General features: G+C 40.6%; 1 protein-coding gene across 1 annotated transcript in view; it reads left to right on the forward strand.

Annotated features, from left to right (window-relative positions):
• The window catches only part of Myo1d (myosin ID), a 290093-nt gene that overhangs the window by 109171 nt on the left and 164753 nt on the right, over positions 1 to 16169 (forward strand). The window contains exons 12-14 of the mRNA XM_041665567.1: positions 825 to 895; positions 4836 to 4910; positions 10374 to 10506. Coding sequence (XP_041521501.1) covers positions 825 to 895; positions 4836 to 4910; positions 10374 to 10506 — 279 coding nt within the window. The remainder of the gene's footprint in view (positions 1 to 824; positions 896 to 4835; positions 4911 to 10373; positions 10507 to 16169) is intronic.

Consider the following 16169-nt stretch of genomic DNA (forward strand, 5'->3'; position numbering starts at 1 on the left):
TGGGTGCTACTGTAGTGAAGAAAATTAGAGGAAGTCATGAAGAAATCCAAGGCCATATAAAACCTGCATTTCTTAGAGTATTCCCCTTCAATAAGAAAGATATTCAAGTTTACTCTTCTATGAAGAACACCTAAACGAGTCCAGCTCAACAGGCAGATGAACCAAGAGCTGTGTACATGAAGACATGTTCCTTTCTGTTTCCTGGAGCCTTTCCAGGACTACCACTTACTGGCAACATCATGTGCCAACTGCCTACCTCACTGAGTCTGTCTCCATGTATGTGAGGAAGACAGTTTATTCTTTAACAGTAGATTGTGAGGGCTGTGAAATGTAGGTGTCTGACAGATAAGGAAGCCCTCGGTGTGGTCCTCCCAAGTGGAGCATGGAGAAGAGGGATTTAGGTGTCAGAAGACTTTGCACATCTGTTTCTCAGGGTACCATACTTCTTCCATTGTCTGGTGGACCCATCTGCTAGAGGCCATCCTTTATATCCAACTAAATAAAGGGCATCATTCGTCAACCTCTGACCACAATGGGCATGGAATAGCCGCATTTCCACATTCATTGTCCAGACCTGGCCTCTTGGCCATGTCTACTGCTAGAGCAGCCAGCAAATGGAGGCCAGCTGTGTGCTATGTGCTACGTGGGTTTCTGTCAGAAGCCTTTACCTTGTCAGCCATGTATTTAAACAGACCTGAATCAGGGGTCTGTGATTTCATCTAGATATCGTGATTTGTGATGCTTGGTCATATTAATTTGGAATGTGTTTTTAGGTGTGAAAAATGTCATTTTTTTTCAAGTTTATATCCTTTTTAATCTCTTAGACCTGTGCCTCAGACAAAAGCCTGGAGTTTGAGCGGGACTTCCGAATCCGGCACTACGCAGGTGATGTGGTGTGAGTATCTTACTCTGGGCCTAGCCCAGCATGATGATTTGCATGCAGCCTTACTTCGGAAAATGGGGCTGAGACACTGCTGGTTGTTTTTCTTTTCATGTGTGTGGGGATTTATTTGGGAGGGGTCATTGTGGGGAACAGTATAATTTAGCCTCTTGATTTGAAGAAGTGCATAGCTTCATTTCTTCCTTGTTTCTCAGACATTTGGTTTGAGCATATGTTGTGTAACCAGGTATACTTCCCCATGTGGTTGGAACCACTGTATCAATAAACCTTGGAAACATGTTAGAGTCTAGGGTAGACATGTGGTAAGATGGATTCTGCCCAGTAGATAATATACTATAAGCATGTTCCCCCTGACCCCTGTACCTCTACTCACTTGCCCTTCTATCTTCCTGTTAGCTCCCTTTGTCCCCCTGGACACTCCCACCTCTACTTTCATGCCATCTGTACATGAAATCTGGGTCCCACGAATGATAGAAAACATGATATTTGTCTTTCTGAGACTGGTATAATTCACTCAATATGGTTATCTCCAGTTGTATTCATTTTCTTACATATGGCAAAATTTCATTCCTCTTTATGACTGAAAAAATCCATCATATGCACAAACCATATTTTCTGTATTCATTCTTCTGCTGATGGGCTGGTTCTATAACTTAGGTAGTGTGAATAGTTCTGCAACAAATGCTGATATTTATCTCTATGAAAAAAAGGAAAGATGGGTTCTGCCCATAAGAAGCCAGCAGGTTAGTGAATATGAGTAGATACTTCTAAGTCACAGGAAGGGAGGAGGCAAGGACTCAGTTGGGGAGGCACACAGCATTATGGAAGCAATGAGGAGTCTGGAGAAATCTTGCTGGAGGAAGAAGTATGCAAGCAAGTTCAGCACCATAAATGACAGCCTGGAGACAAGCGAGGAGAGTGTGGAGAGGGAACTGCACGGCACCCGGTGTGTGCAGGACTACAGGGAGCAACACAAGCAAAAGAAGTTTTACTATATTATTGTCAAAGAGTGTTTGAGAAATAGAATGCCTACACGCTGTATTTTTTTATTGCCTTACAATAAAAATAGCAGTTGACATGAAAATACCAATCAGTGTGAAAACTACCTTGGTATGTTAGGTACCAGGTGCTTCTGTAACAAGCTATCACAAACCAGTGACTTAACACAACAGCCGCACTGGGGTGCTGATGCACACCTTTAGTCCCAGTACTCGGGAGGCAGAGGCAGATGGATCTCTGTGAGTTCAAGACCAGCCTGGTCTGCAGCACTAGTTCAGGACAGCAGGACTGTTACACAGGGAAACCCTGTCTCAAAACAAACAACAACAACAAAAAAAAAAAAAAAAACCCCAGCTACATGGGCTGGGGTGTAGCTTAGGTAAAATGCTCACCTGGCATAGGTCAGGCTACCAGCACCACAGAAACAAATACAGAAGCAGAAGTTTGTGCTTTCAGTAGTATCATAATTTGAGAAGCAGGAAGTTCAAAATCAGGTGATGGCAGGGCTTCTCTGGAGGCTTCCCTCAGGAAGAATCTGCCCTTTTTTCACCTTCTGATGCTATGGGCATTCCTTGGCTTGTGGCCACCTCTTTGGTACATTGCTCCATCCTGAGGGTTAACCCCCTGCCACTGTGTTAAAATAATCTGGTCACTTTTCTGCCCACCCCCGCCCAGTCTTCTATTGGATTATTTTCTTCTTTCAAGATCCTTAGCATAATCACATCCCTGTACCACAGAAGACAGCGTCCCCGAGTTCCAGGAAGGCTGATGTGATTGTCAATTGTTGTGGGCCATTTTTCAGCTGTACTGTTTGTTATGCATTCACTCCGCATTAATCCCCGTTCCTTGTCTTATTGTTTAAAGAACGCTACCTTTTTCTTTATTTATTATGCTAGGAATTCTTCCCACGTAACCCATTACAAGAAGAGATTAATCAACACAAAAGCAAATGATTATCTGTATAAATGCTGAAAAGACATTTAAAGAAACTTTAATGTCTATTTCTGGCCAAACTAAAATTCTAGAATCTTAAAATAATGTGGCTCAAAATTATTACCCCCTATCAAACTGGCCATCCTTGCAAGATGTCACAGTTCCCCACCACTCTAGTCGAGTACTCAGTAGAAAAGACAAGTACCACTCAGATGCCTCCACTAAAATAAGCCCAAGCCGTACTTACAGATTGCTGTCTGGCAATCAGGGTGGTGTGAATGCAGAGATGGGCAGAGGCCTGTGCCCCCAGGTCCACCTGTCTTACAGAGGACTCAGCATCTACAGAGAAAGCAGATATCTGACCCAAAGTCTCATACGATGTGTATGGAAGAACTGAGGCAGCAGCTAGGCTTCCAGGCTCCTGGTCCAGAGTTCCAACTGTACTCACTGCCTCAGGCTCCTCCTTTAGCCTTCAGTCCTCTTCGGAGTTTTTATAGGTGATTTTCTATATGCACAATACTTTACAGGCCATGGTATCTGACCACAAAGAGCTTTCCATACAAGATACACACACACACATACACACACATGTGTGTGGTTAAATGTATGTTTAAGCATATATATATATATATATATATATATATATATATACACACATGTACATATACATATGTGTGCATAAGAAAAGATGGCTATAATAATCGCCATATGAGTCATAGCAAGTGTTGTGACAAACTCTGAATAAGAAAACACTATAATATTTTTAGATGTTGTGGTAAGCCCCAGGAGGCTGATGCTGCTAGGCTCGGGTGCTAGGAATTATTTTTATAGGAAGAAGTGGGAAGAGTGGTGAAAAAATATTCAGGAAGTAGCAGGGGTGTATCCTTTCTATGGTACAGATTAGAAACGCCTGGGAAAGTAGACTGAGATCAAATCACAGCGAGACTTGAACACTATTCTGTAGTCTTTGATTCAGTCTGTGTGGGTTTAACAATAGATTAAGAGTAGGGTGGTTTCAAATGTTCAGTTAAAAATGACAGGATGGGATTGGGAAGACCTGGGTTAGGCAGGCAACAGAATAACTTTGGATGTGGTGACCTTAAAGTCCCTGTGGGCAGCACATCTGAAATATTCTTTTTTTGTTTTGCAAAATTAAATGTGTAAAGTAAAAGGTTAGGCTTAGAAGCCTGAGAGGTATTGATGTGATTATCGAAAAGAAAATATAGACAAGAGCGCAGAGCTGCTAAGGAGAGGCTGCATGCAGTTACTGTTTGCTCAGTCACCCAGCCTAACCCCCCCCCCCCCTGTTTACTTTTTTACCCCAACACAGAGTGGCTTCCCCTAGAGGCCTCTCTGGTCACTGCAGCAGTATAATTCCCCTGCCTTGTGCCCTCCTCGCCAGCTGCCATCTTAGCTGGAGTTTCTGAGCCTTACTTCCTACCTTCCTCCAGACTCTGAAGAGTGGTCTCCTTTCTCTGTGATGCTCCTGCATGTGCCTGCTTCCAGCCCTTCATTCTGCCTGTTGCCCCCACATGATCTGCCAGTCCTTTTCCCCTCTGCTTATCCAATTCTTACCATCCTTTGCAGTTCTCCTTGGACTCTTTCATACCCTGCACACTGAGTGGTACTTAGACAAGCCACTTGACCTCCCCACGGATGAGACAATTAGTTCCTGTATGGTGCTGTTTTGGTTTTATCTTAGGCATGCTGGATGATAAATACAACTATCTGTTTTGAAGTCGTCTTGTTGAGGTAAGCCATAGCCAATAGAAAATGATGCTCTTACTCAGAATGACGGACACCAGTCCACTTTCCTTCTGAAGGAGAGAAGCAGAGTCCCTTTTATTTAGCGTGTAAAGTCTGTGACCTTGACTTCAGAGCTAAGTAGACCAGCTTTTAGAAGTTCGATTACAAAACTGATAGCAGAAAGGCCTGTGCACTTCTAGAAAAGCTCAAACATGGCTTACATGGTGATGATACATGTGTTCTGTTTTCTCTCTAGCTATTCTGCCATTGGTTTTATTGACAAAAATAAAGATACTTTATTTCAAGATTTCAAACGTCTCTTGTATAACAGGTATGATTGTTTATTACATTTACCTTAAATGTTTTAATATAGATTGCATAGTATATGAATATACACATGATTACTTTTGTGTGACAATTCTAAGAGTTTTTTTAGCAGGCTTTTCTTCTTTGTTATGCTTAATGAATGAAAATGTGTGTGACCTCAGGACTATAAAATCTGTAGACTTGGGGTAGGGGCTACTTTTTACCAGTAAGATTTGCCTTAATTCTCCTTGGGTTGCCTCTACTTCTCTGTTCACTGACACCATCCTTCTGGTATCCTGTACCAGTATACTCAGTGGTCCCCAAGCAGGCCAGAGGTGACAAGTATCAGGTAGCCTCTGGTCCACCTAAAACTATTACATACACAGATTCCCACCACAGGATCTTTTCCCCCAGGTATGAGCCACTCTGTTGTCAGACTGGCGCCTGGCATCAGTGAGCCCCAGTCCTCACAAACCACCTAAAGACAAAAGCTATACAGAACAAATATAGGCAAGGATGAAACTTCAAACCCAGTATGGAGAGAGGGTTCAGGAAGAGAGAAGAAGCTTCTTGGCCATCATTCACTTGTTCACGCATTTAGGTCTAAGTAGTTCCTCAGTAGATTACAAATGTGTATTTTATACTCTTGAGCCACATATCCTTCTGTGCTCTGAGATACAACTGAGAAAACGGTTTAGAAACTGCTCTATTTCTCATGATAAATAAACAAGTAACTTTCAGAAAAAGTAGGTGAGAGATTAAGAGTAGAAGTACAAGGGAGGCATTAAAAACAGGATGGCCAGAAAAGAACCCATGCTAGAGGCAGCATCCAAGAGATGCCTATATAAGGTAAGGGAGGGAACCACATTGCTGTCTGGAGGAAGAGCAGTTCAGGCAGAGAGAACAGCTGGTCCCATGCTCCAAGGGAGGAATCAGCTTGAGAGTATTGACAGCAGGAGGAACAGCAAGAAATTTGTATGCTAAAAACAGAGGGAGATGGGAGAATGGTAAGGAGTGAATTTAGAGAGGTGGCCAGGATCAGAACCATAGTCTGTGAGCCAGCATGAGAACCAAAACATGAAGAGAGGAAACCATTGATCTGGTGTGATTTCTACTGAGGACATCACTAGTACCACTGTATAAAAAAACATAGTCATGAGCAAGACTGAAACTAGGGAGATCAATTGTGGCTGGCTTAGCAGTGACAGAGAGGGTTAAAGGGCTCACACCAGGTGATATTGAGAAAGGAGAGTTAAGATATGAGTTGAGCCAGGCAATGGTGGCACACGCCTTTAATCCCAGCACATGGGAGGAAGAGGCAGACAGTCTCTGTGAGTTCGAGGCCAGCCTGGTTTACAAAGCGAGTTCCAGGACAGGCTTCAAAGCTACACAGAGAAATCATGTCTTGAGAAAATAAAACAAACAAACAAACAAAAGACATGAAGTGATAGACAGCCAAAACTCAGATATGATGCTGGAGCCTTATATAGGAAGATAAGGTATGTTTTGAATGTTGTAGGCCAGAGTACAAACTGCACCCAAATGAAAATTTCAAATAGGCTATTGCACAATTGCAATTGTATCTCCAGAAAAATGGGGCAAGAGGTACTTATTTATAATGTCAGTGTGTTGGTTGTATATTAGACCATGAGACCAGAGGAGTTATCCAAGAAGTGAGTAGAGTTTAAAAAAATAACAGTAATAGAAAGAACAGGATAATTGATCTCTAAATGGCCCAACTTTTATTTAAAGCAGAACCTAGTAAAGAAATACTAAGGGCACCGTATGAGATAGAAGGAAAGCAAGAAATCCAGTGACACAGAGACCCAACCAGGAGAGGTGGGTACTTTAAGGTTAAAAAAAAAAATGTGGGGCTTAAGAGACGGCTCAGCAGTTAAGAGCACTTGCTGTTCTTACAGAGAACCCACACCAGGCAGCTCATAACTGCTTATAACTCCAATTCCAAGGGATCCAGTGCCCTCTCTGGACCTACACAAGCACTAAATGCATTAAATGTACATACATTCATGCATATACACATGAAATAAATCTTTTTTAAAAACAGAAGAAAACAGTGATAAACTATATCAAATAAAAAGCAGGAATGGTGCCAAGATTGACCAATTCTGTTTGCTCGGGGATAATTCATGGGACTCTTGAAAATACTAATTTCTGGGCAGTGAGCAAGACAAATGTCTGATTGACATGGGCTTGAGAGAGAAGAGAAAAAGAAAAGATGGACCCAAAATGTTTAAATAATTCTCTCAAGATCTTTTGCTCTAAAATGGCTTGTCTGTTGGATGCTGAAGCCACCAAAAATGAGGACGGAGCTGTCAGCAGTAGAAAGTTATAGAGACATCAAAGTAGGAAAGGAAGTCCATGCAAGAGCTGGGGCATGGGAGAAAGTGGCTTTCAGAAAAGAGATTTGGTGTTCAGTTTATTGGGTAATACGTACCCTTTTGAAGAGCAATTGACAGAGTCTAACATTTTCACTCTTTGTAAAAATGTTAAATGGGAAAAAGTAACCACATTTGACCAGTGGTGATGTCACGGTGTGTTGTCAAACTTGTGTCCAAAAATGAACATATAGTGGTATTTGTTACCTTTGTGCATTTATCATGGCCCAGGGAATCAGTTGACGGAGCACTACCTCGCAGAAGTAGACTAATGTAGGCTAGGAGCATGGGACCAGGTAAATGGAGTTAAGATATAGAGTGCACTACTTGCATTGGTATGACAGGCTGTTTTCTCTATTGGAAAAACCTGCATTAGAAGGCAAACAGCAGCGGAAACTTGCTTACTAATTGACAATGAAAAATATTACCCATAGAAGCTAGTGCGCTTGGTGCTTGGTAAGCACAGTGTTAGGACAAAGGAATTTAGATAAAACTAACAGTTAATGGTACTGGGCTGGGGCAAGGTGAATCCATTTTATCATTTCCAAAGCAGTAGAAAGATTAAATGTCGGCTCACTACTGCTTATTGCACATATCTTTGTAATGGGAAAGACCTTGCAGTGAGATGGCATTTAGGCGCGATACCTTTACTGATGAACACTTTTTGATGTTTCTGTGGCTGACCATCCTCCCAAAGCCTGAATGCCTCCTTTCTTTGTATAGGTTAACGTGACTCTTGACCTCTAGTCCTTTAGAGCCCAACAATTGCACATGCACACAGGAGTAATGTGTATGTTCACTTACCTGCACACTGTCGGTAAATGAAGAATAGGGCAGGAGGGTGGCCTGCCAAGTGCATGAACTTTTACCTATTCTATTGTTGTTCAGCCAAGATCTGCCTTACCTTTTGTAGGTGCTGGACCTCTGGTTTTGTTCCTCTTTTAAAGAAAAAAATAGATTCTAGGGGCCGGAGAGCTGGCTGCTCTTCCAGAGGACCTCGCACCCTCTTCTGACCTCTACTGACATACATCTGCACACATGTGACATATACACTCACACAGACACACGCATAGTCACATAAATAAAAGTAAATCTAAAAGAGAAATGAAGACTATCCAGGTATTTAAGATCTCTAAAAAGTGGTTTTGATATTGTGTTCATGACTGTCTGGCCTTAAAATTGTCTCTTAAAATGACTCTGGATTCTTTTAATATCAATCCTAATGTGATATATAGTCATATTTTTAGTCTTTCTCCTTCCCTCCACTTACAACATGAAAGTAGTTTCCAGTTACTGTCATCAGTAAACAGGATAGAGGAAGAATTTGGGTTAGGAACTGCACAGATACAAGCGACAGTGATCCTCATTCTTCTGGCACATGTAAGAGATCTCAGAGTACACACAGCACAGCTTCCTACCTCCGGAATTCTGTTCAGTAGGTGTTTGAAAGGCATTGTAGGAACCCTGTGCACCAGAAGTGAAGGACCATCACTTGAATGACTTCTTTGCTGAAAGAAAGGAAAAACTGTGTGCTTTTATGTGGTCATTTTTATAAGGGTGTGACTGGAAATGATGGAATATAATTGCACAGTGGTCAAACTGTCCATGAACCAAAGAGCCTCATGTTAGTTTTTTTTGGCTCTTTTGATGGTAGTCGGTACTGCACGGTGGTGGTAATTAGAAGTGTTGCCCTGTCGGGTTTAGAGACCCATCTTGCCACCCCACCCCCTCTAGCAGCGTCCGTTCCTCCACTTCACAGTGATTGTGTTGAGCAAATGTGAGACAGAAAGTCACTGCGTGCTTTAGGGAACCAGCTCAGTTATCCACAAGGGAAAGGAAGGCGGGCATAATGATGGAGGGATAAGCACAATTAGCAATGGATTCCTGTGTTATTATTGTCATTTTCTTTTTTTAATATTTATTTATTTATTTATTATGTATACAACATTCTGTTTTGTGTGTATGCCAGCAGACCAGAAGAGGGCACCAGACCCCATTATAGATGGCTGTGAGCCACCATGTGGTTGCTGGGAATTGAACTCAGGACCTTTGGAAGAGCAGGCAATGCTCTTAACCTCTGAGCCATCTCTCTAGCCCCTTATTGTCATTTTCTAACCCCAAATTTGTAAGAGAAAATTCTGACAAGAGAAAAGTTCCGCCAATGAAGCAGCATGTCTAGTCCCAGCTACGCTAAAGTGCAAAAGCACCCAAATGGTGGAACAGGAAGAAAATCACAGCCGAGGCACTACACACTTTTATATGAGAAAAAAAAAAAATCTCCGCAGAGGCAAATAATAAATCTGCAGTTTCAACATGGAATTGGCCTGAAGTGCATTTTAGAATTGGATCATGGTGGCCCTAGTGTGATGTCAATATAGTGCTGGAACCACTAGCACTACCTGCGAATGTGTTCATAAATCCAGCTCTAGGAGACAGCTTTGCTAGGAGACTAACAGAGCAGTTACGTTTATGTCCCTCGCTGTGTATTTCTCACCTATTAGAAGATGTTTTCACTTTCCTGTTATTCGCCGTGACACCAAGAACTGTTTTCCTGCTAGTGATTTGTCTTCACATTTTAGCCATATAAAAATCTGCATTTTACAGACATATATATATAATAAGATATATATGTGTGTGTGTATTGTAAGAGCCACATTAACTATGCAAGAGATCTACATGGATGTCACTTTAAAGAAGTCCTTTTTTTTTTTTTTTTTTTTTTTTTGATTTTTCGAGACAGAGTTTCTCTGTATAGCTCTGGCTGTCCTGGAACTCTCTCTGTAGACCAGGCTGGCCTCAAACTCACAGAGATCCATCTGCCTCTGCCCCCCTGAGTGCTGGGATTGAAGGCGTGCACCACCACCGTCTGGTTTAAACAAGTTTTTAAAGTGCTACAGTTTGGAAGTTTTCTGTGGTACACTGTTGGTCATTATATAATTGTGGTTTTTTGGATGAAACAATTTTTCCAGTTAGGCTTTGTGAATTCCATCTGCAGTGCAGTGATTCCCAGGACACAGCTTGGCAGGACTAATTGGCCTTTTTTTCCACCTTATTTAATGCAACCTTTGAATTATTCTTTCTGTGTTTCTCAGTTCAAATCCTGTACTAAAGAATATGTGGCCTGAAGGCAAACTGAGCATTACAGAGGTGACCAAGCGACCTCTGACCGCTGCTACCTTGTTTAAGAATTCTATGATTGCTTTAGTAGACAACCTTGCTTCGAAGGTAATTATTTTATTTTCTAAATGTTTTTTATAATTCATAGATTCTCTCTTTACATACATTGTGGAGAATTCATGTGTGACTTACTTTTTAGGTAATTATTCTTAATTAAGTTGAACAGTATATATTCAAATTGAACAATAGAATTTTTATTCCTGCTTTTAAAAAATGAGTAAAATAATTATTTGAATCCCAGATGAGTTCCTTTCTTAAATTTGAACTTTTTATTCTACCGTTAAGGTCGAGGGGGAAACTGCCAAGGGTTTCAACTATATGTGTGGTATATCATGCGTAGAAAATAAACTGAATCCTGTGTCAGAAGGCAGGTCATGGCCAGAGTGGGGAGGGAATGAAGTCAGAAACAGTTGGATGGAGCTATAGTCATACACCATCCGTCCATGTGTTATGTTTGAGTAGCAAATGGCCAGAAGGAGTCTAAACAAGAGTTTAGCTTAAATTTTATCTTTACATTGCTTTAAATGGTTGGACTACACAAATATTAATGGCAGTGAGTCCTAACTTTTGCTGTTGCTTTGATTCTAATGTTGTCTGATAACTTGAATCTGGCTATTTTTCCATTTTATTTTTAAGTATGGGTTTTGTTTTCCTCCCCTTAAAGAACAGATTTCTGCTCCTAACTGCTCTGTTGACAGGTTTGATAAATTAGCAGCATTCTGGGGCTTGTTATTTTTAGCTCTTTTCTTTATATCTTCCTCTTCTGGTAATTTTATTGTATGTTTTCTTCTCTGTTGTTATCTTTTTTAAAAAATCTATTTTCCTTCTAAAAGAATTAATTTGCATCTGTACCTCACCATGGTTACAGTAGGCTGCAAGCACACATCTATTCACTAGCTTTCTATCTCTTCCCGTCATCATTCCTTAGCCTCAGCTGGCAACATGTAAGCATAGTCCACCCTCTTGCATAATTGCGTTTCCAGAAACGTGAACTAGCAGCTAGGATGCCATTAGCAGCATGGCTCTCTCATCTCTGCTTCTCTCCTATGTCATCCCTGACCTGCTGCATCCAGTAGGAAAAGAGTGAACCTGGGAGGAAGGCGTGTGACACAGGAAAGAGCTGACTGATGGTGGAGGCTCTTTATTCAGTTAACTAGTGAAAGAATCATTGTTTTCGAAAACTGATAACTATATATCTGTAGTCTCGGGAGGCCTGCTAAGGATCCACAGCTAGTTCCAGGTCAGACTTGGCTACCAAGACATGACGGTCAGTAAGTTATTAAATGAATTTGAATATACCTTGACTATTAGTGTGCAAAACAGATCAAATAGATGTATACTTAAATGCATTACCTTCTAGCTAATGTGTGCACCATTTGGCATACTTTTACAACTTTTTTGCATAAAACCTAAGGAAACAGGTTAAGAGAATGAGATCACTATGGACTCTGGTAGTTTAGCCTTTATACAACACCGAATTTATCAAATTTAGGCTGAGTCAGTCTTGGTATTTATAAGCGAGAGAGGAGGTGGCATTTATAAACTGAGACAGAGCGCTGATTAAATATAGAGAAAGTATTTCCACTAGATTCCTTATTCAGTGACTTACATCACCAAGAGGGCTGAAAGGGCTTTCCCACTTGCTGCTTGGTAGTTAGTGTCTCATGGTGTTTCTGCTTCCTGTGTGCAGTTGCTCAGTGCTGGTGGAATTCCACTTATGTGTGCAGTACCAGCTCAGGTGCTGCCTCAGGCAATGCCTTGCACGGACTGCTGTGTCATGTCACTGCAGGGGTATTCTCTTCAAAGTACTTCCTAATTCACCACGTAATTCTGACCTCTGAGTCACTCTAAAGTATGTTTCTCAATTTTTAAGCATGAAGGTTTCCTAGTTATCTCTGTTGCTCTTGATGTCTAACTTCAGCGTTTCACCGGAGAACATCCTCAGTGTGATGCTGATTCTTAGAAATTTGTTAAATTTACCTTACGTGTATGTTTTGCTTGTATTAAAGACAGTTTATATTCAGTATTCTGTGCAAGATCAAGTTTGACCTCCATGTTGTCCATCTTTACAGCATCTTTCCTAATAATTTCTTTGTTGGTTGAAAGGTGAATTCAAAACCATATTGATCTGACCTTATCTACCTCTCCTCATGGACCTCATGGACTTTCAGTCTTTGCTTTAAATGTTTTGGGAATTTATTCATTCATGTTAGAACTATCACATCTTTCTCTTATTTTTGAAACACTCCTTTCTTTCCTCATTGTTTTTATCTTTAAGTCAGCTTTGCATGAATAATACAACTTTGCAGACTTCTCCTTTAACTAACATTTGTATGGTTTCTTTTTAGTTCCTAAATATTTATTTTTTTATTTCATTGCTGTATGTACCTGAATGCATATGTCTGTGAATATATATATACATACATGTGTGTATATATATGAACATATACGTGTATGCGTGTGTGTGTGTGTGTATGTGTGAACTATTATGCAGTATCAAGCCTTCCCCACCAAGATGGACTAAATCTTCAAAATCAGTGAGCCCAAATAAATCTTGTTTGGACAATATAGAAGCCAAACTTGACTTGCTTGACTTGCCTCCTTAGTGCTGGGATTAAAGTTTCGTGCCACCATGCCTGTCATCAGTTATCTCTTTTTTTTTTCTTTTTTGGTTTTCCAAGACAGGGCTTCTTTGTGTAGCCTTGGCTGTCCTAGAACCTGCTCTGTAGACCATGTTGGCCTCGAACTCACAAAGATCCACCTGCCTCTGCCTCCCAAATGCTGGGATTAAAGGTGTGCGCCACCACCTCCCGGTCATCGTATCTCTTGATACATAGCAAATTACTCTGAAATATAGTGCTGAAGAAAACCACAGCTTATTATTCCTCATGATTCAGTGAGTTGGCTGGACAATTCTCCTGGACCCAACAAGAGAGATCAGTAAGCCAGGGCTGGGCAGTCTGAGATGATCTCACTTAAATGGCATGGCTAGATGGTTGGATATCTTTATTCATGTAGTGTTCGGCTTGTTTTCATGCTAAAGAGGCAATGAGTCTCATGGATACCTCTCCAGATGTCACTTAGTGTTATTTCTGCGGTCTTGTATTGGTAAAGCAAGTCAGCCCTGATTCAGACACTCCTACCTCTTAGTGGCATTTGCTGCAAATATCATGATCATGTTTTTCACTCTCCCATAGATGGCAAGATTAAAATAAAGACAGGCATGCTAGGCAGAATAATGGCCCTACCTGGTAGCACCAACCCCGATACCTGCTAGACCTCTTGTAACTAAATTCCCTTCTGACACTATTAGCCAAAGTTGTTATCACGAAGTTAAAGGGCTGATTTTTATTTCAAATGCCATCTTTAAGTGAGGTCTCTGGGACACATTTTTATATGATGTGAATACAGTTTTTGGAGTTCCCTTGGCCCTTATTTACATTTAATAATTTGTTAGAATGAGTCACTGAACTTAGACATGCTATCCTATGATAACAGTTTTATTATGAAGGATACAAACAGCCAGATGAAAAGATAAATAGGCTGTCAAAGGCTGGAAGTAAAGTCCAAGCACAGTGGCTTTCTGTCCTCAAGGGGTAAGGCTGTACCATTCACCCAATACATCAATACATCCTCCAAGCCCAACTGTTGTGATTTTTTTTAATTAGGATTTCACTGATTTAATCATTGGCTGCATAATTTACTCTCCATGCATTTTATTATGTGATATTTGCCTTACTTTTGTTATTTCATGGATTCCCCCCACTGCAGGATATCCATGGCCTAACTTAGAAACCCGTGTGACTGTGTTACACAGAAAAGGTGAAATTAAGGTCTTATTAGCAGTCCTTTAAATTAGGGATTATCCAAGGAACATCCAAGTGGGCTCAGTATATAACCACTGAGCCCTCTGGTAGGGAAAAGGGAGGCAAAAGAGTGAGAACAGAGAGCTGACATAAGAAGATTCACCTAGCCGTTGCTGTCGAGAAGATGGAGGGGAGGCCCAGGCAGGTGGGCCTCTGAGAGCTGGATATGTTGGTCATATCTCGTTGTTGTGACAGAGAAACCAGCATAACAACTTGAAAAGAAGCAAGCTTTATTATTTATTTATTTGGCTCCTGGTTTTCAGCCCATATGATAAGAAAGGCATGTTGGAGCAGAGCAGCTCATGTCACTGCAGCGGGGAAGTAGAGTGTGGTGGGTGGTCTGTTTTCCCTTGGTTCCAGTCAAGCCCCCGCTGAACACCCGCACAGATAGTGAAGAAACGAGCTCTATAGTCTCCTGCATCTCAGTCTAATCAAGTTAACGTCAAGATTTACCATCACACCAGAAAAGATGGGCAAGCTATCTCCAAGGTCTCTGAAACTAGTAACTCCATAATACCCTCATGTTAGCCCATTGAAACCCATTTTAGACTTCTGACCTCCGCAGCTGTGAGGTGATAAAATTATATTATTTAAGCCACTAAATTTGTCATAATCTGCTATAACAATAGGAAACTAATACAGCAGAATTTGTAAAAAAAAAAAAAAGAAAGAAAGAAAACTACTTTATTTTTGAGGTGTAGAAAACATGATAAACATATAATTATGCTTTCTATTGAAAATTTATTTAAGCCCAAATCAATTCACATCAAACTTTCCTACGTCTTAAATCATTTGCTACCCTGTGCCATCTCAAGCCCTCCCACAGTGCTCTAAACTACCTGATGTAACTATGTAGGACTGTCTTAATTAAGGTGCATCTGTGTGTCTGATGGATTCAGAGAAGAGAAAGACACTTGCTATTCTTAAAAGTGGGATATATTTGACCTCTTCGATTCATCCAGTGATAATTTATTCATTATCCTCAGTGTACCAGGATCTATGCCAAGCATGGCTTTATATTTAACAGGAGTTGTAATCTAACACCTGGTATAAAATGTAATTGGCATCGAAGGGAGAATTTCTAGTGGGGCTCTTTCATAGATTTACTGATGCCTATAGATGGTTTTATAAGATTTCTGTTACCCATAAAGTTTAATCTCTTTCAGAAGCACAAACAATGCAATAACAGCAATGATAATAATAAGAATATAAGGGCAATAACTGACACTTAGGGTGCGTTTGCACTCTCAGACCTCCTGGCCTTAATTCATCAAGTTCTCTGTCACAGTTGATCTTTACCACAGCTACTACTTTCTTTTCTTTGGAGTTATTCCTTCAGTTATTTGTAAATATATAAAATTCAGGGTTTACACATCTTAATTATTTGCTCCTTAGTTTAACCCCTTTCTACTATTTCTGATGAGTCTTTTTTTCTATTTTTTTTTAAATTTTATTGATTTTTATTGAGCTCTAACTATTTCTCTGCTCCCCTCCCTGCTTCTCCTCTCTCCTTCAACCCTCTCCCAAGGTCCCCATGCTCCCAATTTACTCAGGAGATCTTGTCTTTTTCTACTTTACATGTAGATTAGATCTATGTAAGTCTCTCTTAGGGTCCTCATTGTTGTCTAGGTTCTCTAGGATTATGATTTGTATACTGATTTTCTTTGCTTTATGTTTAAAAACCACTTATGAGTAAGTATATGTGAATATTGTCTTTCTGGGTCTGGGTTACCTCACTCAAAATGATGTTTTCTAGCTCCATTCACTTGCTTGCAAGATTCAAGATGCCATTATTTTTTCCTGCTGTGTGATACTCCATTATATAAATGTATCACATTTTCCTTA

This window comes from Microtus oregoni, unplaced genomic scaffold (genome assembly GCF_018167655.1).
Source record: "Microtus oregoni isolate MIOR12 unplaced genomic scaffold, Mior012 000015F_ref0000493, whole genome shotgun sequence".
Taxonomy (NCBI): Eukaryota; Metazoa; Chordata; class Mammalia; order Rodentia; family Cricetidae; genus Microtus; species Microtus oregoni.